The 27,277-nt window shown below is 42.1% G+C and overlaps 1 protein-coding gene across 3 annotated transcripts in view; it reads right to left on the bottom strand.

The window, feature by feature from the left end:
• Positions 1-21,587: 21,587 nt before the first annotated feature.
• The window catches only part of slc41a2b (solute carrier family 41 member 2b), a 48,416-nt gene continuing 42,726 nt past the window's right edge, over positions 21,588-27,277 (bottom strand). For 2 of the 3 annotated variants that reach the window (XM_031288150.2, XM_031288148.2), the window contains exon 11: positions 21,588-22,162. In XM_031288150.2, coding sequence (XP_031144010.1) covers positions 21,977-22,162 — 186 coding nt within the window. In that variant the 3' untranslated portion in view covers positions 21,588-21,976. The remainder of the gene's footprint in view (positions 22,163-27,277) is intronic. The other variant, XM_035995969.1, reaches the window with a different exon arrangement.

Here is a 27,277-nt window from a genome sequence, read left to right as displayed (position 1 = left end):
TCACCGAAATCATGAATAATTGACTGTGTACTGTACACTGAGTGTGGTGTCGACCATACGGCAGCCCCACCTGCGGTTCATCCTGTCCGATGTTTTCACAATAAAATGACACTGAAACCCCCGGAGCCTGCCACTGCTTGTTTATTTCATGGGTGGATGTCAAGTATTCTTCTGTCAGAATGGAAGATAATGTGATCAAACTCAAGAGAGGGAGTGAAAAATACAATATTTCCCTCTGAAAGTAGAACGTGGCATGAAAAGAAAAGACTTAAGTAAAGTACAAGTACCTCAAATGTGTTCTTAAGTACAGTACTTGAGTAAATGTACTTAGTTACATTCCACCACTGGATAGGGTTGATTTTAACAAGAGTTGTAGCCTCCAGTAGCCCATCATGTTCCTGCCTCTGATGCACCTGCTAGTTCTAAGCCCCGGCTCATTAAATCTGCAGCAGCTGTGTTTGTGTCTCAGCCTCCGTCTCTGTCCGTCTCTAAGACGGCACTGTCTCCCTGCAAAGACCCCCATCCCTCTCATTACGCCAACACTGTGTTCTGCTGCGTTCAGTGGTTCCTTTAAAGTGGCTCCGCTTTAAAAAAAAAAAAAAAAAAAGGCCCTGGGTCCAAAAAGTAGGCCTACCACATGAAAAATAACCCCCCAAAAAAGAAAAAAAGAGAAAGGCAAAGTAAGATTGCTCTCATCTGTGAACACCACAGATTGGAGTGCTGTTTGTAAAAATATACAACCCACTGAGGGACCTTCTCTGATCCTCCATTTAACAAACTGTGTCATAGTGTTGGGCAGGCCAAATGTAACCCTTTAAAGGTCACATGTTTTGCTTTTCTGTGTTTTCTGTCATATCTACAATGTTATAATGTTGGACTTTCATGTTAAAACGTGGCCTCAAATAATGAGGTAAATGTATTTTAGACAAATCCCTGTGAGCTAAAACGTTCAGATTTCCAACTATTCTGAACGCTCCGGTTTCAACAGTTTTTTTTTACTCTCGGCTAAGTATTACGCAACTCCAACCCGTTCTTATTCCGAACTCATAAAATAAGGACGTTTGGACAGTGGCTGTCAGCATCTGATGCGACGAAAAAGGCGTCTTTCAGCGTGTTTGTGTAACGCACTGGGGAGAGCAGCAGCAGTTAGATAGGATTTAGCGAGTAGTATGTAAGGGGTGAATTTCCACGTAAGGAGGTTGGCTGGGGTGGTGGATGGGTCAAACACAGGAGACCGGGGTTCGTGTCCCGCTTGTCACGCTTGCTATAGTCGCTTTTTTCTTTCCTCCCGCGTGTAACGGAACCGTACGCCCACCCACGACCTTTTCCTTAACATAACTGCGTCAAAAGGGACGGTAATAGTCCCGACCAAACATGTTTACTTAAAGCGCTAAAGGAGACTTTTAGCGTCAATAACAACGACAAAGGCACCTGACCAAGTGTCCATATTTTACAAGATGAGTGTGAGAATGTGTTGGCAACTCTAAGCCTGTCTGTTATGATTGGTCATCTGCTCCAGGTAGGCAGGACTGGAGTGTTTTTTTTTTTTTAAAGCCACTGCGGTGTTAACATTGCTGCATGTAGTTCATGCTAATGGCAGTAAAATGTCATCTTGGCTGCAAGTGGCGTTAAATTCTCCCCAATTCCGGGTTACATCACTCCTGAAACATTTTCTGTTTATGTAGTATTTGGTTTAAAAGCCTTTATTTTGACTGTAGAAATTGCTGCTATACTCTATTAAGTGTCCACTGCTAACTATAGTAGCAACATGGCTAACGGCAGTAAACAATGTCATCAATGCTGTTATATTCTCCCTAATTCTGGGTCGCATTACTACACAGTCTTTGCTTTAGAGTGAGTTCCAGAGGATTATACACATAATTGTTGCATATTTGAAAGGCTTTTTGATAGCATTTCAGGTTTACTGGAGAGTTTATTGTGCAGAGAGACAAGCAGCATGGGAGACTGGAGGAGTAAAATGTGTCCAAACCCATATGCCAGATGTGGACTCAATGCTGTGGTTAGACACTGTGTGTGTGCCAAACTGGATGCTCTTCTGAGGAGCGATTTGGTGAGAAAAAGATTTTAAGCTAAAAAACTGCAAGTCCTTCTCAAGAATCACATATGAATGCAGAAGCTAACCCCAGAATTCCACCAGGTGCGGATGCGCCACGTTGCGACTGCGTTCCATCGTCCACCATGCGTCATACCACACCGGGACAACTGAGAAGCCGAGCGTTTTGCCTGCCCGACTCGCAGATTTTGATGTCGTTTTTTTCCTGGATATTTGTCCTTCTACCATAAAAGTAAGTAGTTTACATCGGGGGTGGCAAACTCAGTTTCACTAAGTACCACATTGGAAAATGAGAATCACATTCTAAGGGCCAGACATGTCAAATATTTTGACCATATTATATAGTCTTCTCACTTACAGTTTGGCCCTAAAAAAATCAGCAAAAAAAATCCTTACCCATCTTAGAGTTTAGCACATCGGGCAAAACAATAACATTTTTAAAAGTAGGATAGCACACAGCCGACTCACAACAACCTGTTTCACAGGCCTGAATATGCAAACTCTCTGCTTCTGTGGGAAATTCTGAGTCTCATAGTCGGCAAATCCGCAAACTTTCTGCTTTGAGTGTTGCATAATTGCAGTTTGAAAGCTTCCCATATTTTTGGTTTGGGGCACAACTAGGCGGGCCAAAATGTGTGAATCTGAATTGTGAACCTAAATTGATATGCAGGCCGTGGGCCTTGAGTTTGACACATGGTCTACATAGTTAAATGTTTTTATCCATTTAGTCCAGTTAACAACAACACACATCAAAGATTTGTTGCTGTGTTTTTGTATTTAAAATAGTGACATATAATAGTGAAAAACGGACACTTTTGTCTTCTGAGGTGGTTCTTTTCTAGCGAAACCCGGCTCTGACTTTTTCCCACTGCTTCTAGTCTTTATGCTATGCTAAGCTAAGCTAACGGTCTCTTGGTTCTAGCTTTATAGTAAAGTGTACAGACATAAGATACATGATAGCAATCCCCTCACCTAACTCTTAGCAACAAAGCAAAAAAAGCATTTTACTTTTTGCTAATAAAACAATTCAGAACTTTTCTACCCTAGCTAGCAACAATACAACTGTGTGTAAATGATGCCATAGGACACACGTGTCAAACTCAAGGCCTGCAGGCCAAATCCGGCCCCTCGCAGCTTTTGATTTGGCCCGCATATCAATTTAGGTTCACAGTACATTGGCAAAGTTTTTTTGCCGTTTTGTCCTTTGATGGCTAAGTTACTTTTGTCCTGACTTTTTTAGGGTTTTATGTCGACCAAACTGTAAGTGAGAAGACTTTATAAGACATGCAATAATACAGCCAAAGATATTTGACTTTTTCTCTTAAATAAAAGCATGTCAATAAACTCTACATGCCTGGCCCTTGTTGTGATTCTCATTTTCCAGTGAAACAGAGTTTGACGACTAGTCAGAAAATGAAACACCCAACATGCATTGCTTCCCTGTCTTCCTGCTACAGCAGTACACATTAAGACAGTCCAGGCCCAGTTTAAAGCACCACCCATTTCTCATGGTCCGAGGTGGCTTTGGCTAAAGTGTGGGGGAAGCAGCTTGTTCATTAACCACAGAGGTTGGCAGTTCAATTCTCGGCTCCTCCGGTCCACCTGTTTAAGTGCCCTTGAGCAAGACACTATGTGACTGCAATTTGTTTACCGTGATGTTTTAGCTTGGCCTGAAATATAACCTGTGACAACATCTTCTTTCACTCCCTGTAATAACACTGATGCTGTTATATTCAAACACTGCATGTCTACTGCTGTAAACAAGACACAGGGAAATGACAGGGAGGGGTGTTGTTGTTATGATGGGCAACCGAGTGCACAACCACCTGCCTAACCCCCACCCCACCCCTTCAGCAACCACACACACACACACACACACACACACACACACACACACACACACACACACACACACACACACACTTGGCAGCGTTCCTCCTCCTGGCTGACCTTGTGGTCCCATCTCTGAAATACACATTGCCCTTTTTACCCTCTCCAACTACACACCCTGTCATTATGAGGGAAGCGAGAGCAACTGGTGTGTGTGTGTGTGTGTGTGTGTGTGTGTGTGTGTGTGTGTGTGTGTGTGTGTGTGTGTGTGTGTGTGCAAAAAAACAGAAAAGCAGCTACATATTCCAAGCAAGAACAAGAGAAAGAGAGGGAGGCCAATGTGATCTCATAGGAGGGCATATAGCACGCCGGTTTAAAAGCTTTAGTGTGTAACTTTTTTTACAATAATGAGCGTCCGTTACATTCAAGCCATCGCCAAATGAGTTGCTACAAAGTTAATTAAGACTCAGCTCCACACAACTCTCTCTGGATTTATTTATATTATTACTACATAGAATTTCTCATGGGGGAGACAGAAACTACGAACTATAGCTTTAAGGAAATTCCGCTGGTCATGTATACGCATTTGATGCTTTTTTTCCCCCGTGTCATTTAAGGCCACGTTCTCATTCCCAACTTGTGGTACACATTCTGAATTCTGAATGGGGGGGGGGGGGGGGGGATACCCAGGGCCCTCATGTGAGGAGGGCCCAAAAAGACGCTAGAATGAATAGCTGTGGATGCACGGTCCTCGTTCTGTCTCCCATCTCTCTTTCCATCTGTGTGTATTCACGTCCCAGTAATGTTTGTTACTAACTTCCCTGGAGTCCTTATGTTTTCTCGCCATGGAGATTTCCTTGGATTGGGGTGGCACCTTGATCGCGGTTGCAGTTGCTGCTGTGGTCCTGCTCGACGCCCTGCACTGTTACTACTATTATTTCTAGTGATAGTTCTATTATCTTTATTGTTCCTATAATTGCCACTGTTCATCATGCCAACTGCTATAATTATTATGAATCATATTTCTCCATATCTGTACATCTGTATCACAGTGTCTCTGTGTCCCAACCGGCAGCGGCAGATGGCCGCCCACCAAGAGCCTGGGTCTGTCTGTTAAGAGGAAGTTTTTCCTCGCCACTGTCGCACCAAATGCTTGCTCTTTGGGGGAACTGTTAGGTCTTTGTAAATTATAGAGTGTAGTCTAGACCTGCTCTCTCTGTTAAGTGTCCTGAGATAACTCCTGTTATGATTTGATACTATAAATAAAATTGAAGTGGATTTTTACATGGAAGCATATATTAAGCATTAGCCATATGGTTAACAGTAACATTCAGATAAGGTCTAACTAATGATCAGACATAAATTATCCTGTGTCCTCGTGTTTTTCTACCATTAAACGTACTGTGCAGGGATTTGAGCACTAGCGTGAAACCTGAACTGACACTTTGCAGTTAGTCAACGTGACGAGATGCTTTTCATCCCTCGTTATCGCAGATACCATCAGATTTACTGAGGTTTCAGATTCAAGTTTCCCATGACTGGGATAAGCAGGCTTGTGACCAGAATGTTAAAGGTTAGATTCACACAAACAATCAAGGCGATCTTAAAAAGCCAGTAAGAGAACTGTCAATGCATTGAAGTGTTAGGGAGGGTTTTGCTGTAAAAACATTACCAGTGGTAAGTCAATTTTCCATCCATAGAGATGAAAAGTGTTGGCAGGATATCCAGACTAAATGGATTATCTGATGTGATGATAAATCACTCGCTGATTAATGCAAATGCTGACATTTAGAGTTAAGGGCTCAATGAACAGAATTAGAGGCTGATCTTTTCTCTCAAATCTCAGGCAGTTTGCGTTCTGAGGGTTAATGTTGTCATAAAGATGTCATCTGTCATCAGGAGGGAGAATTTATAGTGTAAGGTGTTCCCTTGGTCAGAGAGACTGGGCTTTTAACCGGAGCAAACCGATGAGCCATTGGCCCTGCCGAAGTGTCCATGGGCAAGGCACGGAATCCCCACACAACAGGAGCCACTACAGCTAAATGGTAAAGCTGAGACAGTGCCATAGGGCACGGTCACACCAGCATTTGTAACTAAATATTATGGCAAAATAAAATCTTAATTAATCTTAATGGAATCACTGGATTCACTCACAGAGGTAAAGTACATTTGTGTAGAGTCTAACTTTAGTGAACTGTCTTGACAGTGCTGACCTTTGAGTCCTAAATAATAATAATAATAACTTTTATATTTATAGCACCTTTCATGAAACCCAAGGACACTTTACAGAATTACTGTGGCTAAGCTATGGGAGGTTGTAGGCTGTGGTGAACAAGTGGTGTTTCAGGAGTTTTTTTTTTTAAATGTCCAGGGATGTAGCATTTTGGATATCTGCAAGGGAGGGTGTTCCAGGGGGATGGGGCTGCAACACTAAAGGCTCTGTCTCCAAGGTACAGAGTCTGGTGTGGGGAATAGAGAGCAGGCCAGCGTCTGACTTAGTTGGGAGCCAGTGAAGGTGGATGAGGGTTGGGGTGATGTGCTGCCAGGTCTTGGTGTGGGTAAGGACCCTGGCGGCAGAGTTCTGGACATACTGGAGCCTGTCTAGGGTTTTGCTGGGGAACCCAGATAGGACTCCATTGCAGTAGTCCAAACGGGAGGTTATGAAAGCATGTATGAGGGTTTCTGCCACGGAGTCAGAGAGTGATGGCCGGAGTCTGGAGATGTTTTTAAGATTAAAAAAAAAAAATGGAGGAAGCTGTATTGGCTTGTAGAGTAATAGTCTTGATCAATGTAAGTTAATTTGCAGGATAATAATCGCCGAAACATCCGGATGTCCCTCACCTTACAAAACGCCAAAACATAGCCAGCAAGCCATACACTGGAAATGGCATGTTTTGGAGAAGATTTGGATTGTGCAACATGACAGGCCTGCTTGGTTCTTTTCAGGGAATGATTGTAAAGATTTACAAAGAATATGTTTACAGCATTTCCTCTCTAACTGGGACGTTTTGGGACTGATTGGTGGGATTGCTGTGGACGAAGTACACACAGTGATACACTGGTAAGAGCCAATGAGATTTAACCATGTGTCAGCTAATTTAAATAGCTCACGTTACTGTATTGTGTCAACAGTTAACTTCATTTGTTTTGTCTTTTGCGGGGTGCAAATGTTTCACCAAAACAAGTTCCTTCCCGAGACTATTTAGCAGAGCCACCGTCGCTGCGTCTGGAGGCTAGTGATGCAAGACGATTGTGATTGGTTTGAAAAAATTCAAACAACCCAGAGCATTTTTTTCTCCTATCCTGCAATATATCTGTGGAGGAGCCAGACTAGTAGAGTAACCCGTTTTTCCCCCACTCGGGTCTGCGCTGCGTTCCGGAGGCACTGCGGCCCCCGCGAGCAATCGCTGCCATCCCCAGAAGCGTGCGTGAAGCGGCTCTCGGCTTGGCTCTGCTAGAGATATGCGCCAGGTCTATTTTCACGCGAGCCGTTCGGACAGCCAGGCAGGAAGTGAAACAGCGAGACTATCCAGTCAATTCACCAAAAGACACCCCCAAATATCGTTTATGTCTCCCCTACAACACCACGGACAACGATCTTGGAGTTTGAAAAACATAATACCACATCACAGATCACCAGAAAAGAGAAGGCACAGACGCACCCAGTGGAGAATCGGGGGAGTAATATTATGCTCTGCTGGAGTACCTGTTCCAAAAAGAGGAGTGGATGGAAGAAATAACTGTTTGTTTTCTTCTGTCTGGTTAGAGTTAGAGTGCAAGGTAGGTCAACAAGCATGCAGGACCAACTATTTCACAAGGACATGCAAATTATTTCTGGTGCGCCACTTTCTGGTGCTGTAAAGGTGGAGTTGTGGAGTTCCTCTAAAAGCCCTAGATGCTGCCTCATACAAAACTCTCACTGTACTCATATCAATGTTGCCAAAATCTCTAATTATCTCTAATAGAAAATCCTAATTTGACATTTAAAATATGTGTCTTGCTGGTGTATTTTGAAAATATATCCATTAAGAGGATATTGAGGCTTGTTAATTTACCAGTGGGAGTGCTTGCATGCATGATTAGTATGTAACTGGAGAATTAATAAGAGTCTAGAGCGGCTCAGTGATGGCCCAGACACACCAAACTGACATCAAAGAACTGGCGGCGATGAAGGTCGACTGTTACGCCACTTCACGTTGAACGGTAAGGACTACAGCCAACAGCAAACTAGCATGAACGTTTTGCGCCTGTGTTAGAGGAAATAACTGCCCATACCAGCTGGTGCAATAGTCTATATTCGTCATTTAAAAAGGTAAACCGAAAGACTGACAGCACGGATTTTGGACGCTAGTTAGCGAGCTAGCACATTAACAATCCATCCAAGTCTAGGCATAGTGTTTACAATGTTTATCATCTTAGTTTGACACGTTAGCAGGCTAACAATGTACAGCTGAGGCTGATAGGAATGGGAATGAGTTTTGCAGGTAATTGGTCATTAACCAAAGTATAGGACACATTAAAGTTTCGACTTTATGATGGTGCTAGATCAAAAGTAAAGCGGTTACCAGTTACAATTCATTCTGAGCGGATTCATCCTCTGGGAACAATGAAAGCCTGCAACATGTTTTGTGTTATTTCACTGGATAAATGAAGGATTGACCTTCTACAGGATAACTCAGAGTTAGTTCGTTCTCTGAGCACCACAGACATCTTCATGCCAATCCATCAGATAGTTGTTGAGACATTTCACTAAAAAAAAAAAATATTACCCTCATGGTAACGCTAAGGGCAGGTGCGTTTAGGGCGTGTCCGAATCCACTTTTGCTAGTTTAACGGTGGAAAAAAGGGTCTGTGTGCCAGGCACATGGTTCAAAAGGGTTGTACTTAGTTGTCTTAATTAATTCATGGGTGTGTTTTGGGCGTAACATGCAATAAACCAATCAGAGATCATCTCCTGTTCCCTTTAAAAGCCAGGCGCGTTTGGACCTTGGAGCATTGCTATTATGATGGAGGATTTGCTGAGCAGGAAGGAGAGATTTTCAGGAGAAGAAACTGATCTGCTCGTGCGTGAAGTAAAAGTGCGCGAGCAAATCATATCATAATTCTTTTTCACATTGTAATATTTTTATTTTTAATCTTTTGCATGTTTGTGTGCTGCTGTGTGTCCCTGTGTGTGTAACATGAATAGTGTGCGCGCTGTGCACGAGCCTAGGCCCATTTCACTAATGCGCTGTTGAAATAACAATGAAATGCTGCGTTATTGACTTTAGACCAGGTTTTTGTTGGTCAATGGCGCTATCACTTTCTGCTGCCTCAAGAATGCACCTGAACACACCTCCCTGTAAGACCAGCACGCCCATGCAGACGGAAATTCCGCCGGATTTCACTCATTTAGGCCGGATATCCGTTACCTTCCTCTGTCTTTGTGTTGGCGTTCTAACCTCCGGTGGATTTGTGAGGACTATAGTTAACTGCTCCTCAGATCTCTGCAGGGTAAATCCAGACAGCTAGCTAGACTATCTGTCCAATCTGAGTTTTCTGTTGCACGACTAAAACTACTTTTGAACGTACACGTTTCACCAAAACAAGTTCCTTCCCGAGGGCAGGGGCGATTCTAGGATCTGACCTTTGGGGGGGCTCAGCCCCTAATGAGCAGTTGATAGCAGGGCATGCCCCTGTAAGATATATATTTTTTTAAACCCTTAAATCATGACTTCTGAGTTTTGGAGAAATAAATAGACAGATTGAGACATGCAATTATGACAAACTATCAACATATTCAAGGCATCTGCTGTGAAAAAAAGATGGCAACTACAAAGCATGATTATTGCAGCACATACCCAGGGGCGTCGGACTGGGGGGGGGGAAAGGGGACTGAGTTCCTCATGTGAGGAGGACCCAAAAATATGCTAGAATGAATAGCTGTGGATGCGGGGAGGGGCCCATAGAAAATGCCTTTCTACAGGGCCCAGAATTTTAAGCTACACCCCTGCACATACAGTACCTTGAACTGGTAAAATAAGCCTTAACATATTTTTAGACAGGATTATTCATGGTTTTTTCTGCTCAACTTTTTCATTTAAATCATTGATAGAAACTGATATGGTTATACAGCTAAATGATGAATAATCTCATCTAATAATGCCTCTGAACCAGATGGGGAAAATCCAACATCTCTTTTTCTTAAGAGCCTGGGCCTGATAATAAAAGCATTTACTCTAATACAACAACTACATTATATGATAAGTAAGACATCAATAAATCTGAGAAGACCAACTTTAATGATGAGCCACAAAACAATATTATGCAATACATGAAATAAATCAGAGGCCAATGAATAATATCTATCATATGTATATAGCAAAAAAACACATAAAGAGGGAAGAAAACTAGTCCTCTATGAAATGCATATGTTATTATAATGTGAATGGAATATATTAAGTGTTTTAAGTGTTTTTGCCCATACAATATATGTCCACTTTCTCACCTGGTTCTCCCAGGTGCCTCTCTTTGTCCACTCTCTCTCCATCCTGCTCTCTCTCTATCCTCCTATCCTGTCAGTCGTATCACTGACAATCACATACAAAACATTTTGTAATCAACTAGAAAATATTCTTCAAATAAAAGAGAAAACAAAACACAGTAGTCCTACTATATATACAGTATATATATATATATATATATATATATATATATATATATATATATATATATGTCTTATAGGCTACCTAGCCATCTTCTCACCTTGTTTATCTTGCTCTCTCTGCCCTTCTCCCTCTCTATTCTCCTCACTCCTTTGTTCTGTCAACCAGAAGGCAAATGTAATCGACTAATCAACAGAGAATGTATCGTGTAGGCTACCAAAGGTTATACATTCACCTATTTATAACATATGTGAATATGGGGTTGCTGTTCAGTGCAGTGGGATGTTAAAGGCTTATCTTTTACTTTATCACCTGAACCTGGCTGCTTTAAAAAAAGAAACATATATCCATCTATGGGGAAACAGACTGTGAGTCAGAGTTTGTTGTTCCAGTGTTTCAGTTCTGATATGAATGAGTCTGATGATCCGTCAGGTCGAATTATTTATTTTTCATTGGCATTGACAGTTAAAAATAAGAAAGTGTCTGGTAGGGAGGTAACTGCAGTACCAGGCTATTTTTAGCGGTGCTCAAGCCGTTACGGCAGGCTATTAATAGCACACTTTAAAAACTCATTGTAGGCTACTCCTAAGCGACATTTGCCTACAGTTAGCAATTTTGTCTAACGTTGCACAACAAAATTGGACTCCGTGGTGAATAAGCTAGGCTAATTCAGATATGATTGCCATCATTGTGGTCAGGGAATCACAGATTGGTTACACAAATACTACACCTGTAGCCTACTTAACGTGTTCATTCGATTCAATTTAATTTTCACTCCATTAGCCATACCTTTTCAGTGGTTAAAAGTAGCCATACTCTGACGACTGTTCCCCAAAGTTATCTGCACAGACTGAACAGTAGGCTGAGGCGCCCTCGTTCAGGGAATCGCAGATAGGCTGTTGACTTTAGGCTACAACTGAGCTGAGCCTGTCGTCATTCATCCTATTCCATCGCTAAAATCAGGTTTGCAAAAGTAATAAGGTTTGAGCACTAAACAATTTCACAAAATCACAATGATAAGGGGATCAGGGGTGCTGAGATGATTTTTAGGGGTGCTTCAGCACCCCTAAAAATAGTCTAGCGCCGCCTATGCCCGAGGCTATTTTGCAGCGGCACCGTGGCTCCGTCCGGAGCTTAGCACCGCCCAAGACGATTGCAATTGGTTTAAAGACATGCCAATAAACCAGAGCACGTTTTTCTCCCATCCCAGAATGCTGTGTGGACTCGCCAGACCCTCCTCTGCAGCGCTGTGGAGGTAGGTCTGGTCATGCGAGACTAGCAGAACAGCAATATACATACTATATGTGCTGTCATCACACATAAAATCCATATATAGCAGCTTTAAATGTTGTATGTTTTGTTATATAGATGTTTGTGTTTGGGGATGTAGAATTAGAGGTGAGAAGGTAAAAAGAGCTGTGACAGCTTGCATATGTGATGATCCATCAGTGTTGACTTGTTTCGTTTAAACCCAATCATGTTTGGGCGGAGGGCGAAGGACAGTTGCTTTCCTCAGGAGTCAAGTGATGACATGTGAGCATCAGAGGAAACTTGTCACTCTGCCCGAAATGTACCCTCATTAGCCGTCCCTACGTGGTGATGGGTAATTAGTGCGCCTGGGTGTTCACAGGGCGGCAGACATATAGTTCTGAATCTCGTTCAGCCTCCTCCTGCTATCTCGGTTTGGGTTTGGTGCCAAATGAGATTGATAACCGGCTAAATAAAGACGGATCGACCGGCGTTTCGCTCCAAGAGCACTGAGCACCCACTACAGGCTGAGTCATCCGTCCTCTGCAACAGTACTATCGATCTTCCCTTGTCGAAAGTACAGCTACTGGCAGTGTAAAAAATAGAGGACACTGTAGTGGGGGTGCAGAGGTTACAGTGTCACATCCAGGCCGACTACCAGCTGTCTCTGGCTTTTTCTAAAAGAGTGACTCAACGTTTAAGACAGCGGGATGTAACAACCCTTTGAAGAGACAGAGAAGTGCAGGTCAAAGCAGATCAACATCATAGCTCAATAAATCAGACACAGGGAAAACAATCATATGTCCTGTCTTACTCCAGAGGAATGTCACTCCAAGGTGTCAGGAATTTCTCTGTTTACCCAATAAGAACACATAGATGCTCTGGTCAGTCTTGCTTCTGCAGCGGCTACCTCGACTCAGACAAATAGAAAAGTCAACTAGTCTAATTTACAGAGTAGTCAGATTCCTTCTCATTAACATGGCTGGCTCCAGGGGAAGTTAAGCTGGTTGACACCAGACCCTTCTCAGTTGTAACTGAGAGTGAGTCTGGGCAAGCTTCATTCGCAGCACATTTCCAAAGGCGCGTCACCAACAGATGCCACTCAAATGCCTCTGGGCGCAATTGGATAGTCCTTCAACCAATCAGACCAACGATCCGGGTGACGTAGCAGCGACAGCGTAATCGTAATCATGTAAAGCCCGCCTCAACGGTTGTGATTGGTGCCTCGATTTGGAAAAATTGGAAATGGGCTTGAATGGGCTCTTGGCCAGACGGACTTGCAGAGCAAATCTCAAATTTGCCGGAAGTTCGTCAGGGTTTTCCCAGTCAAATTACAAACCCTAGCTATGTTGCTGGCATTCTCTTCCCATTAAGCACTATACTTTTTTTGCATATATATATATATATATATATATATATATATATATATATATATATATATATATATATATATATATATATAAATAAATGGGGATAGCACACTTTTGCTCAGTGTGTCCTCAAAGGCTTTCATGGCGTATAAAACAATCAGACAAGCACTTTATGTGAAGCACAGTGAGGCTTTAAGAGCAGAGGACCTCCCATACCAGCACCTAGGGGTGATTATGTCAAAATATATCCCCCATGCATTGGTAAAGACCATATCATACAACGTAATGATTTCATTGTTCTCAGCATCACCCTCACGAACCTTTGGCCCTTTTACTTTATGGTGCAATTCCAGGTCCCTGGTTTCACACTGTGACACACTGTTCGAACATGTCTGAGCACCTTGGCTTGACTGGTAAGACCCACAAGCCTCTGGAGAAATCTGTTTCCAATTACTTTGCTTATGAAACTTCAGTTGTTTTCCTGAATGCCCAGGGAGCTGCTGGGGGATTCACGAGCTGGCTGTGAGCTACCGCCAGACCCGTTTGGAACCCCTGTCTGTCTCAAGGCTCCTTGTTAACACACTGCTTTTAGCCCCAAGGGTGGCTGGATGAGTGACGGAGGGGGGTTAGGTTTCACAGGCCCTCTCAGGTCCTGTCGGGGTCACTGCTGGTGAGCCGGCAAACCGAGCACATATACCCCCGAAACTTCACAGCTCGATTTATTAAGCTAGCTCACATTGACCTTGTTAAAAATGAACCGTCTAGACCAGTAATTTCCCAACCAGGGGTACTTGTACTTGTGTGTGGAAAGATCATAGAGTAGCTCAACTAATTTCCAAAAAATTGAAATTAGAAGAATATACCCACATATTAACATTAGTGTCAACTTTAACACCTGAACACTACCGTTATGTTATTAAATAGTGAATTATATAGGGTACGACAAAACGAGATTTCGGACACTCACTGAAAACACATATTCACACAATAATTCAACATATTATTAGCAAATATAAATCCCCACTGAGGATAGGCTTACTGGCCTGTAGGTAAGGTAGTCACTAAGATAGCCATCCACAGATACAGTTCATTCTGAGGATTTACTGTTCCACATGTATGTTTTAAAATTAAAAGAAGATTTATAAAAACATGCCAACAATTATAAGGCTATTTTAAAAGCTTAGTATTCTATGCAAAAAAGGTATGTATAAAGGCTTTAGGCTGCCCTACACGTAGGATCAGACTACACAAATTCAGTCCCATTTTGACCCGACAGACACGTCGCAGATAAACGGTCAAAGTTGTTCCCGATAATGAGGGTCGGGACTGGCGTCTTTACCTCTTGTAGTGTGACATAATCAAAGATCAGCGATCGAACGTCTGGGACGCTTTACGACCACGACGCATTTTTGGCATAGTGTGACATGTTCTATGACGTGTTCCTTGACAATGACCAATAGGAGAGAGAGTGTTCTCTGCCTCTCATATGTAACCATGGCGAGAAAGGAGAGACGCTACTGCTGCTGTATGCTGGAGGAAAGATACACACAGTGCTCATATAGGCTTTTACTTGTAGTCTTGCCACTCTTCTGTCCAAGGCACAGCAAGCATTTTTGGCAATACGTCCGTCTAGTTTGACATAGTGAAAGAAAATCAGTTAATTTGACAGTTTAGTTGTATGAAATAATTAACAATATCCACTTTTATATAATGAATAGTGTTATGTATACATTCAGAACATACAGTGCTTTGGGAATTGATGAAGGTGTATGCAAGTTCATCTGACAAAAAGGGTTGTTCTAGACAACTGAGGTGCGTTGTTAAACACAATGCATGTTCTCACACCATCTGAAATATATTAATCATGGCTTCCCCCTTTAATATCTAAGAAGGATAGCCTGATGCTTGCCTGGCATGTGTTGTTCAGTGCTCTGATAATGAGGTAGTTCTTTTTAAATGTGCAGCAGTTATTCGATACAAACCTCCTGAGCCATAGAAAGTCCTTCAACTGACGAACACAACTGATTCTCTCAGCCTTTGAGACAATCCATAAGCATGAATAATCTATAATCTGCTTGCCTTTGGCTTTGATCACATGAGAGGTAAGAAAATCCATTTGATGATGTTGAAACATTGTGAATAGTGTTGGAATGCTTCTCACCGTGTTTATAGAGATATGGGAAATACATTGGTTATACAACCCAGGACTTTGAATTTAGACCACGCACACAGTCTGTTAGTACCCCCCCCTTTTTTCTTTTGATCCTATAACTGCCTATTCCTGTTTCCAAGAAAGACACACCTTGTGACACCCATCTTTGAATTGTTTCCTATTGGTGGTTTTCTTGGGAAGCCACAAAATTGCAGAGACGTCAGTTCTTTTGTCAGTTTGTGCGTGTATTTCTTTCCAGCTCACGGAGGTACGGTAGCTCGTCTGCTGCCGTCAATTGATTCTGAGGCTTCTTCTGACCCAAACTCTGATGCTCAACGGTGTTACTGCTACGGAGAGACGCTTCACTGCCAAATTAGCGCACGGATCATTCCTCCTCTAAAATTGGCAGCTGTCAATGCTAATGATCTATCAAGAGGGCAGAAGTGAAAAAGACACAAAGGGCCTTTAGACAGGATTTCAGGAATGCCGAGGTCAAGAGTCCACGTCCCTCCAATTTGATTTATTCAGTTAACAGTTCAGTTCTATTTTCTGTATATATTCTCTGTCCCATCATGGAAGTCTAAATGTTGTTTCAAAGCCTTCTCCACATAATACAATCCTGTTGGGGAAATACTGACCTTTATGGTGCTTGGTATCGGACCTTTTAGAGCCCCTGAAGTCCTGACAAGACAAAGGACTTGGAAGCATTCACGCAGGGACGGGTAAAGCTGGGTGGGCCCTTGCTGCCCAATTTTGTGCATACATTTGAAAGATGAATGAATGAATAATAAGTAGGAATTCAATAATGTATAGTTCAGAGTTGACCTGCTTCCCAAAACCCCTGTTGGCTCTGCCTCTATGGCAGGATCCAGTCCAGATGATACAGTAGATCGGCTGATAAATAAAGATATTTATGTCTCTATATTTTGCAAAGCCCTTAACGTAACGCTCATAATTTGTTTAGTGAGCTACCGTACAAACTACTGCTTCTACGTCATGGAAGAGGATATTTAATTATCACAAGATCCATGGGATGAAAAAGTCGGCTTTTCAAATTCGCGGTGTGCCGTAGAACCTCAATACAGCCTGAGTACCGACCAAAATGTTTTAGCAACATTGAGTTTTGGAAAGTGTTAAGTGCTGTTGTGAATATGTCACATTCCATTCTGTCAAAACTCAGAGCAAAGCCTGTCTCATCTGTTCTAATATGTATCATAAATTGTTCCACTGTTTTCCTCCCTGAAGATTCATCCGTGTGAACCGTCCCCTGGACCAATCCTTCTTTCCTCTGGAGCCTCTCCATTAGCTTTCGACTCTCACATCATCTAAGTGAATGGAGGGATTGTTAGAACATGTATATACCCTTGTGTGTCTCAACAAACCTTTAGAACTTTGGGAACTGAAGCCTGCATCGTGTCACTTTGTTCTCCGAGCGCTCGCCACTGCTTTCACAATCAACATTTACATTTTTACATTTATAGTCAATTGTACTTGTATTGGGCTAAACCTATATGTACTATTATAATAGTGTCTAATAATGTCTTTTTAGGTGTGACATTGAACGATCTGTCCAGGGACAGCAGATGTAAAATAGCCTTTTGGCTAATTCTGGCACATTTTTCATTTTCATATGTATTATTAGTGTGCATTGTCCCTGTTAAATAAACCTGAAATAAATCAATAAATAAGGCAGGAGCACTTCTGGGATCCCTTTAACCACCGGTGCTCATGGAAGGGAATGCAATTCACAAAAAGGAAGAAGAATCAAGTCCAGGCACTCAAGGTTGGTTTTGTAACCAACCTTGAGTGCCTGGACTTGATTTTTTATGACTTTTTTTGGTCATAATTCTTCCTTTTTGTGACCTTTGACTGTATTACTGCATGTTGCATTTCTAGCCTGAACAAACCCACCATTTTTTAAATAGTTTAGCCAGCGGCGTTTTTTTTTTTTTTGCTGCCTCCAGCTTCTTTTGAAACTAAATTTGTCTTCTGTCAAACAGCCACATGATGAGAATCAAAAACAACACACCTTCGACGTTCTGTGTCTGTGTGTGTGTGTCGCGGCAGCCATGTGGAGGAGGGTCTGGCAATGCGAGACTAGGATACAACCAACTGGTCCGCTCCCAGTACAGCATCAAACAGAACCACTGAAGATATTATTTCAATGCCAAACAATCTCAATTATTTCGTGAGAGCAGAGAGAATAGTTGGGTTATGTTCTTCCCTGCGATGGAACACCAGCTTTTACAGGGAAACTACTTCATGTGTTGAAGATGGGCGTACGTGTGAGATCTGTGCAGAAATGCATGTTTCCATAAACACTGAGGTCAAGAGAAGAGGATGAGCATTGCCTGGTCGTGTTGTCATGGAGACCATCAGAGAACGTAGATAATATCACCGGCTTACTTCAGGCACACTTTTTACCGTTCATTTCAATCATAACACCTGCTTTTCCTCCCTGGCTCGATACAGATGAGGGATAATTGTATAATTTAAAGTGCTCATATTATGCTCATTTTCAGGTTCATAATTGCATTAGACATTGTACCAGAATAGGTTTACATGGTTTAAGTGAGACATCTCACTTCTGTTCCATCTTTGTTGGGAGTCGCACATGCGTAGTACCTAGGTAAGGACTACTAGCCAGTCAGAAGCAGAGTATGAGGGCGTGTCCTGACAGTACCTAGGTAAGGACTACTAGCCAGTCAGAAGCAGAGTATGAGGGCGTGCCCTGACAGTACCTAGGTAAGGACTACTAGCCAGTCAGAAGCAGAGTATGAGGGCGTGTCCTGACAGTACCTAGGTAAGGACTACTAGCCAGTCAGAAGCAGAGTATGAGGGCGTGTCCTGACAGTACCTAGGTAAGGACTACTAGCCAGTCAGAAGCAGAGTATGAGGGCGTGTCCTGACAGTACCTAGGTAAGGACTACTAGCCAGTCAGAGTATGAGGGCCTGCCATGCTAGCAGCTAGGCGAGCATTATAACGTGTGTTCCAAAGTGACCACGTTTGTCTCTGAAGTAAAGGCTGGACTACAATAGAGCTGTTTGGAGCAGTTTGTGAACAGAGTTTTCTGTTGGAGATGGTAAGTCCCTTTGGGGGGGACTTTGGGCTTTTTCACTTTGTGAACCTATAACGTGTACAAAAAGATATATAACACAATAAAGGAAAGGGAAAACGCCAAAAAGCATAATATGAGGACTTTCATCCGCTGCATTCGGAGCTCATGTGACGGCTGCCTTTCTCTTTCAATGCAGTAATGACTATCGCCGTGTGTCCATGTGGATAAGAGGGCGGCCACTTGTCAACTAAACCCTTCAACAAAAATAACCAGAAATGAGATGCTTCTAAATTCAAAAAACATTTATTTAGACATGTGTGGCTCATATGAGCAACAACTGCAAGAAAAAGGTTTCATACCAAAAGGGGAATATATCCACTTTGAACCAAATAGATGTCACCCTCTAGATGCTGACAACTTTGATCTCTAGAAATAGTTCCATGCCAGTAATTAAAATATAATTTTAGAATGAAAAATGCAATAGTCATCATCGTAGAACTGAAAGTGAGTACAGAAGGAAAGCATTGCACAGAATTGCAATGCTGCCGAAAGACATTTTCATTAATGACATGACAGAGAAAAATACTTTAACCAGTGAATCTCAAGAGGCACACATTGGGAGTTGATAAGAGCCATGTGCTGCCGAGTTATCGGATTAAGATTTGATTTAGGAGTTGATAAGTAAGATTGCCTGCTGCCCCCCCCCATGTCATTTCTCCTGGAGTCAGAACGACTAATTTAACAATCAGGGTGCTTTATCTGGAGCACTTTTCTCTGACCTTTTGAACACATGGCATCTTCTGAAAAAGTCAATGAAATCTGGTGTTTAATCAGGTTGGGCTCACACTGATGATGATTAGTCTGAAATGAGTTAAAACATGAAAGCTGCTGATTAATTGTGAGCATGCGTGGAGATACTATGCATACATGCGCCGTAAACAGCACGTGATGAGTGTGCAAACATCCACCGTGGAATGTTTGAATTTTTCCAGCTGGACTGGCGCAGTGCTCCGGCTCTGTGCGCACAACCGGACCACCACCGAGGAAAACAGAGAGGGTAAACAAAAAACAAAAAAGCAGAGGAAATTAACATTTTGACATTTCATACAGACAATTTCATGGTTTGTTTTACATGAGAGAGCAGTGCTGTTGACATGTATATAACAGGAGGCTGAAAAGATGAAAGTAAAAGTATCTGTGGATTGGTTGATCCAAAACAATAACTAACCGTTCACTTAGCGCTGCTCTACCTAGATCCCGTTGCTACGGCTGTAGCTTTCCGTTCTCCCACAGCCATATGCCGTTTATATGACAGTAATACAGAAATTCATAGTATTCTTTGAAACATTATGGGTCCTTGATTTTGGACCAGAGCAGCTTCTCATTTCTAGTGTCCGCTGATTTTGCTGACTGACATCTGATGGCAACCGTTGCTGCGCTGTAGCTAGCTATATAGCTAATTGAGCTAACGTTAACTTCATGAGTTGGTTTAAAACACAAGCCATGTTTCCATCTACATGTTTTTATGCAAATTAGTTATTATCTAATGAAGAATGCCTTATGGAAACAGTAATATGCGAATGAATTTCTTGGATATCGACACAAAGTTTGTACGTTCGATCTCATCGGATTTTCTCTTAATCGGTAAACAGCTTATGCGATAAACGCTGATGGAAACTTTATATGCCGAATAAATAATAAATTGCGATTACGTTTTAGGTCATTTTACGGTTGCAACCATTTTTCATTTCAGTCACATATTTCCGCTTTCTTTGGAGACATGGCGGGTGTCAACAAAGACAGATATAAGTGGACGCACGAGGAGACAAGAGACTTTAATTTAATTCACGACCGAAAAATAGGGGCTATTTTAGAGATTTTTACTGGCATTTACCTGCATCATCATAGCGATGTTTTGATAGCGCCGTTGTTGTCTTACTATATCTTGATATGTCGCTATCAGCTGTCACATAAGCACTATTATAACTTGTGCAATATTAATCATTTGTAGGTAGACGGCGCAATCTATTTTGGCTAGCAAACTTTGTTCGCAGTGCGAAAATGAATGGAAACACCTAAAAATGTCTCAAATCAATTCGATATACCAATTTAATTGTAAAACAGCATGTGACGTCATTACGCCCACGTTTTTAGTCGCTTTAAAGCCGTTGGATGGAAACCCGCTTTCACCGGCTTTATGCGCATGAATGTTTTGAACGATCTTCAGATAATTTGATTGACGAAGTGGATGGAAACATAGCTGCTGTCTCCAGCTGACTCTTCTTCTGAAACATGCATGTGGCGGCTGCATTCGTGATATAATGCTAAAAGAGTGAGGCGACAGCGGCCTGTCCCAGCCAATAAGTCAGTTACCAGTTAATGATCGACATGAAAGACATGTAACACTAAATAAAGAAACAGCACTGTTCTTGCATTGTAGTGTAGAGTTAGTTTGAACGATCAAGAAAAATGTAAGATCAGACTGTTATTTCATTCCAACATATGGCTCACACTATTTGACTGCTCAGCTTGTATACTTGTTTGAATTTTGTTTGAGTTTGGCAAACACAATGGTATCTCAGGTAACGTTGCTGGGCTCTAAACTTGATCAAGAGCGGCGCATTGGGACATGAGCTAAATTAACCTAAAAATGATCAATTGATTTTATTTTGACACGTCCTATGTCCCTATGTAAACATCAATCAGGCTAGAAAACGTAAAAGGAACGTCTCAGAACTGCACCCGTGCATGTTGGCTTACATGCAGCTGGGAACAATGGTCCAGCCTTATCCTCGCAGAGAACATCGTGGTATAACTCAAAATATTAAAATAGGAAGAAAAAAAAGGCATAACTGCTGTGTATGGATAGAGCTTGAGCTGAGTTTGGTGAACACAGAAACATAAAAACACGCAGACACAGGAAGAAATGTCGACTTCTCCAACCATCATTACAAATGTGCGTTACTCCCGTCTAACCCTGGTGCTGGTAGGCCTGCTAACATGGCAGTTCACAGCGCGTGTTCAGTTGATCTCGGATAAACTTTTCACTTTCTTGCCTCCATCCCAGCCGTCTCTGTGTCCCTCCACTGGCTTGATGTTTTGCGAAGCCGTATTACACAAGGCAGGTAACAAAGAGTTTGTGACACGGTGGGTGGTAAATCCCCAAAATACACACCAACAAAAGGAGATTGTTAGTACAAGAATTCCGACTGATGCTCGGCTGGCAGAGTAAGCCACCATGCCAACAGCAGCAAAGGTTTCCTCAGTGCTGTGGGTGATGGCTGGTGTTTTCCTACCATCGATATAATATGCAAGTGCTTTGGTGCAAATTATGCAGATGAAAATCTGTACTGAGAACAGTCAAAATTTATGGAATATAACGTCTTTTGTGTGTAAAAAAAAAAAACACAAAACAAGCGAGGGGGAGAAAATAGTTTCCAAACCACCATGTGGTTCAAGTGAAGTGAAGCAGAGGAATGTGCTGGCCAGCGAGAGATGGGCAACAACATCCCCACAAGGCTTAAGGAAAAGTGACAAGCCGGGGGGAGGGGGGGGGCAGGAGCAGCGTTTCCCCCCCCCCCATCACCGTCGATGCCGCCTCAGTCGCCCACATCGCTGTCTTGGTCTCCTATGACCCACAGGAAGTGGAAGCTGAGCGCCAGCAGGGCGGTGCCCAACAGGTCACCCAGGGCTGTCAGGTAAGGGATGGAAAAACTGTCGGGATCTTTGCCGCTCCGCCACATGGAGTGCACCATCCAGTCTGCTATGCATAACAGCAGCAACACCTACAGAGAGAGAGAGAGAGAGAGAGAGAGAGAGAGAGAGAGAGAGAGAGAGAGAGAGAGAGAGAGAGAGAGAGAGAGAGAGAGAGAGAGAGAGAGAGAGAGAGAGAGAGAGAGAGAAGGGTTTGACTGTGGCTTGCATGAGGATATTAGGAAGCCTACATGGTCACTTCTCTCAGAAAGAATAGGCCGACAACATGGGTGGTAGGGGCGTTGGAATGAACCACTGCATCGATGCATCGCGATGCGGACGTAGAGGATTTTGCATCGATGCAGCGACAGACCATAATCGATTATTGCCTGCTGATGTTACCTGTTGATTTTCGGGGTCGTTGCTTTCTTATGTTTCTGCCTTTTGTCTGTTGTCTGCGGTGTTCAGACTCTGCTACATTCAGGAAGTGTCTTTTTTTTTTAAGAGCAGATACAATAAAAAGGGGAGTTCATACGTATCGGACTGCTGGAATTTGTTGATGAAAACCATGTGTAACAATATATAATCATATTGAGGAGGTGGCACATCGCGATGCATTGTGATATCGAATTGAGTGGAATCGTTGACAGGATCATCGTAATCGAATTGTGAGACCAGTGAAGATTCACACCCCTATTGGGTGGACATTGAGCGGGAATTAAATCCTCCATTTAAAACTACCAATTAGTTAAGCCAGAATTCAGAAATTAAAGGAATAGTTTGAAGTTTTGGGAAATATGCTTCTTCGTTTTCTTTTGGAATGCTACAGTGTACATAAGAAATAAAAACCTCCCCCCCACAGATGAGGGGCAACAAGCGCACGTTAACACAGGAGCGCACCTACATAGTAAGCTGTTTTAAATTTAAAATGTTCAATGCCTTATGCCAATGTTGATGTGACCGAGCCCGACGCGAACCCCAACATCATTTCTAAATATCTGTCCGAACCCGGCCATCCATCCTCTAGTTAGCCAGCATTAGCTAGGAGGGCTAACTTGGCTTGTTTACTTCATTACGTGAACGTCTTTATCACCCTGAACGTCCTGCAGAACCCGTCTGGCAGTTCAATAAAGCGTTGCTCGATAATAAATACCTGAAAAAAAGGAATAAATAGTTTCATATCCGTATGGATCAGCTAAATCTGATTCGACTGAGAACGTTCTGGAGTCGGGTACAGTGCTAAATAATAATGGTGGTTGTTTTTGTCAGTTGACTCATTTCACTAATACAGTATGTGGTAGAGATGGACCTGAATCTGGCTCCTCCTGAGTGTAATTTGATGTATATTTTTGATTTCTTTTGACTCGTTTAGTAGTGTCTTTTCAAGGCAATACCAAAGAATGATGCGGCAAAAGAAAAAAAGAGGATAAGAAGAGGCAGTCTGAGTGTAATCCTTAACCAAAGAGCAGAAAGAAAAGCAAGACGGAGACAAGAAAAAGCTTGTGTTATCAAGGCTGGGAGGAATAGGTGCTTCAAAATGCAATGCAGAATGGCATAAACACTTAAAACTGTAGTGGGAGCAGAGCGGAAGACGAGTAATGGACAGAGCAGCAGACCGAGAGACGAGTTAAGAGAGTGTTATTCATAATTCAAGTTTCCACGCACGGAGGCAACGGTGCCGAGAGTAAAAGAGAAGTCTATTAAAAGATAAGGACAGGACTATAATTTTGGGGGAAATGAGCTGTCCAAAGTTGGCAGTACAAACATTATGAAAACAAATAAGATATGACAGTCATGGAAAGATATTGACATAGTGAATAAATACAAGCAGTGATGATGGTATCAAGAGATAAGCAGGGATGATTGATTAGGATAGTCTATTATTTTCTGTGTAAAAAAACACAATGTACAAGTTTTGATAACCTGCTGACAGCACCACTTGTCTTTGAATGTGGGAGAGTTTGTGTGATGTAATGTGTAATCCCATTCAACAACATGGCCTCCTGCTTTTCAATCCAATATTGTTCAGTCATGACGCGATGAGAGAGTCTCACAGGCGAACAACAAGCTTTCCAAACCCGACTATCCACAAGCTAGGGTGTCACGGCTTTGGCTTTTATTCGTGATGACAGGGTGGCACAGTTGGACATCCTCTCAGTTGTTGCAATTGTGGCTTTTGTAGCATCGCTTGCCTCAAACTGTCAACTACGATCCATCATTTACAGCACACAGCTTCCCATCGAGGATATTACTTTAGTTTTTTTTCCCCCTCAGACTAACAAGGAAAGGGAGGAAGAGACAGAGAGGAACATTGGTCATCTTTTTAAGGATTAAGATGCATCCAACATTTTCCACAGTTAGCCAAAACAAATGAAAAATGAACGAGACAAATGAAACGGAATGGTGATCCATCATGGCGCCTCTCTCTCCGTGTCTGTATTTGGTCCCTAATCACATCTGAGTAGCGCAAGAGATGGAGTGTCTACAAGATAAAGTTGTTTGGTCTCCTGAGATGGCCATGGCAACGGTCGCCATTGGCGTTTGTATCAATTTCTCCAATTACAAACCACTTACACAGGTGGCAGAAATATACAGCGGAAAATGAGTCGGACTGTTTTGACATTTTGTTGAGGATGCTGGGAGCAGAATAAGTCGAATGCAATTCCTCTGGCGCTCTAACAGTGTTGGACAGAGGCGCAGGAAAAAGTTTGGTGCTCCTACGTGTGCGAATCATGCAGTGTTTTAGAAATGTTCTTTTGTGTAGCAACGTCATACGGAACATGAATCCTTTGAATGTGTCTATACACACCTTTTGGTAGGCAATGGGCAAAAACAGGTTTTTATTATTATGCTAAACATCTCTTGCTTTTTCCGTGAAGTTCCAAGTCAGATTCACAAATGCTCTGAACTGCACAAACGTGTTGTAAATCATTTGGAAATCATTTCAGCTCTATGAGTGCTGCCTGCTTGTGACATTTGGTCATTAGTAGAATTGACGCTCTTGAATTGCTAAATAAGACTACATGTTCCATTCTGTTGGTGGGCAAGTTTCTTAAAAAAAAAAAATGTTACCCACGAGGGGCTGGATGTTATTTAGAAGAACTTTGGAGGATGGTACCCTGGGAATGAGCAGGGAATTTGTTTAACTTTAGACATTGCTAGGGTCTCTGATTGTAATTCCTGTAAACTAATTGAACATTACTTGTTACAAAAATGCTTTGAGAAAACACTGCATAGTGTGTGTGTGTGTGTGTGTGTGTGTGTGTGTGTTGCTTCAGGTGTTTGCAAGACTTATGACTTGTACTTGCCCCCAAGAACATGACATTTGACTTGCTCCAAAAGAGATTTCGGTGCCACTTGAATGCCTGCGCTGACCTCTGGATGTTACAGGCAACAGAAGCATCCCTTCACGTCAAGTTAAAATTACACTTGGCAGAAGGTAACGTTAGCTTACCGTTTGCCTACCGTTAGCCTACGGCTTAAACACGGTTAAAATGTTTAAAGTCGGGGAGATGTCGGAGAAACCACACCCACAAGACTTCATGGTGCATTCAAGTGCACATCGTAAACTCATGGTGCATTCAGGTGCACCTTGAGAAACTCAAGCTGTAGTCAAGTAGAGTACTGTTCTGCCATTTAGAGGTTCTTCTTTTGGTTGTTAACAGAAATTGTATAAAGAAATATTTAAATTTGACCATATGGCCTTAGCATTAAAAAAGCCGTTATTTAATGTTGTAAACTCCAACTCAAACAACAACTCCAACAGAGTGATAGGGCTTCTCCTGTAAAATCATTTACATCATTTATCATTTTTGAAAAATATAACCGGACTCCGTATCAGCATATACTCAATATTAAAAGGATTTTAAATCGGGACCAAAGAATTGATCAGGACATTCACAATCGTTATTCCTGTAAATCCTGTAGTCCTGTAACTAATCAGACATTGCTTATTAGCACGTGTTAAGCCTGGGGAAAAAAGCAACACGTTTTAAAAAAAACACAAGGTGCTGCACTCGATTATTGCTTCAGGTACTGGTGAGATGATGAAATGAGATTCTGAAAGGCCGCTTTAATGCATTCATGAGTTTGAAAGGCTTACCACACACCAAAACACTGCATTGCAGTTTATCATACTGTGAGACGGGGTTTTGCAACGCTTCAAAGTAATCTTAGCTGTGTTCATTTATGTCTAAAAGATTCATGGTAAACAGCAGACTATTCAGTTCACTTTAAAAAGCCCCAACCAGGAATGTCATTTGAATGGCCTCAGTTGATGTATATGGAATTACATATTTAACTTACATATTTAACTGACGATGTTAATCATATATACATGATGTGTATACTGACTCAAATAAAACCCCTATAATAAGCTGCTCACTCTAACACAAAGTTCCCTCTTCTGTTTGCTCAGATTAACTTCTCTGAGCCCCCTCTGCCTCTGTGCATCACTTAAGCATGCAAGTATACATAACCATCCTGTGTCCAAAGACACCTGCAAATACTGCCTGAAAGAACAAAGCCACTCGATGTAACTCTATTAGCTATTTTAGAACACTGCAGGTATTTATCATCTGGGCAAACATAATTGGATTCTTAAAAGTAACTGCCCGCTGAAATGCTTGAGTTGCAGACCGTTTCACATTGTTGATCCAATATTGTATAATAACATATTCTAGTGTATGACTTGAATACAATTAAGCTCAGGAATGACTTGGGGAATACACAGGTATTTTATTATGACTTTTTCTTTGTATCCTCCTTTAAGCAGGCCACCCTGAATGATACCGTTTGTTTGGACCTCTCGGAGTCACTTGGGTGCTCGTTCCTGGTGCCAGAGGTCGGGTCAATTTTCCGTTGAGTGATCCGATATCGATTCATAAAATCCTGAGATGGATCTTTTTAGAGGCTCTGTTTTAAAGCTAGAGTGAATATATCGGTATCCTATGAAACTAGACCATCCAAGGAATCCATGTCATTCTAAGTAACACTCCAAATGTAGGCGATACTTTGGTGGGGGAAATGCATCACACCCTCTGCACTTAAGAAAGCACTTTTTCTGTCTCTATGTCTCTATGTTTGGGCTCAATTCTTAACAACATTCATATTTTTAATAATGCTCCAGGTTAGAAGGTTTCTGAGAATCTCGTTCATATCCAAGCTAAATTAGTATTGTAACGGAAATATCCCTAACTAAACAGACA

The sequence above is a fragment of the Sander lucioperca genome, chromosome 20, assembly GCF_008315115.2.
Source record: "Sander lucioperca isolate FBNREF2018 chromosome 20, SLUC_FBN_1.2, whole genome shotgun sequence".
NCBI lineage: Eukaryota > Metazoa > Chordata > Actinopteri > Perciformes > Percidae > Sander > Sander lucioperca.
This window is presented reverse-complemented; position numbering and strand designations above follow the sequence as displayed.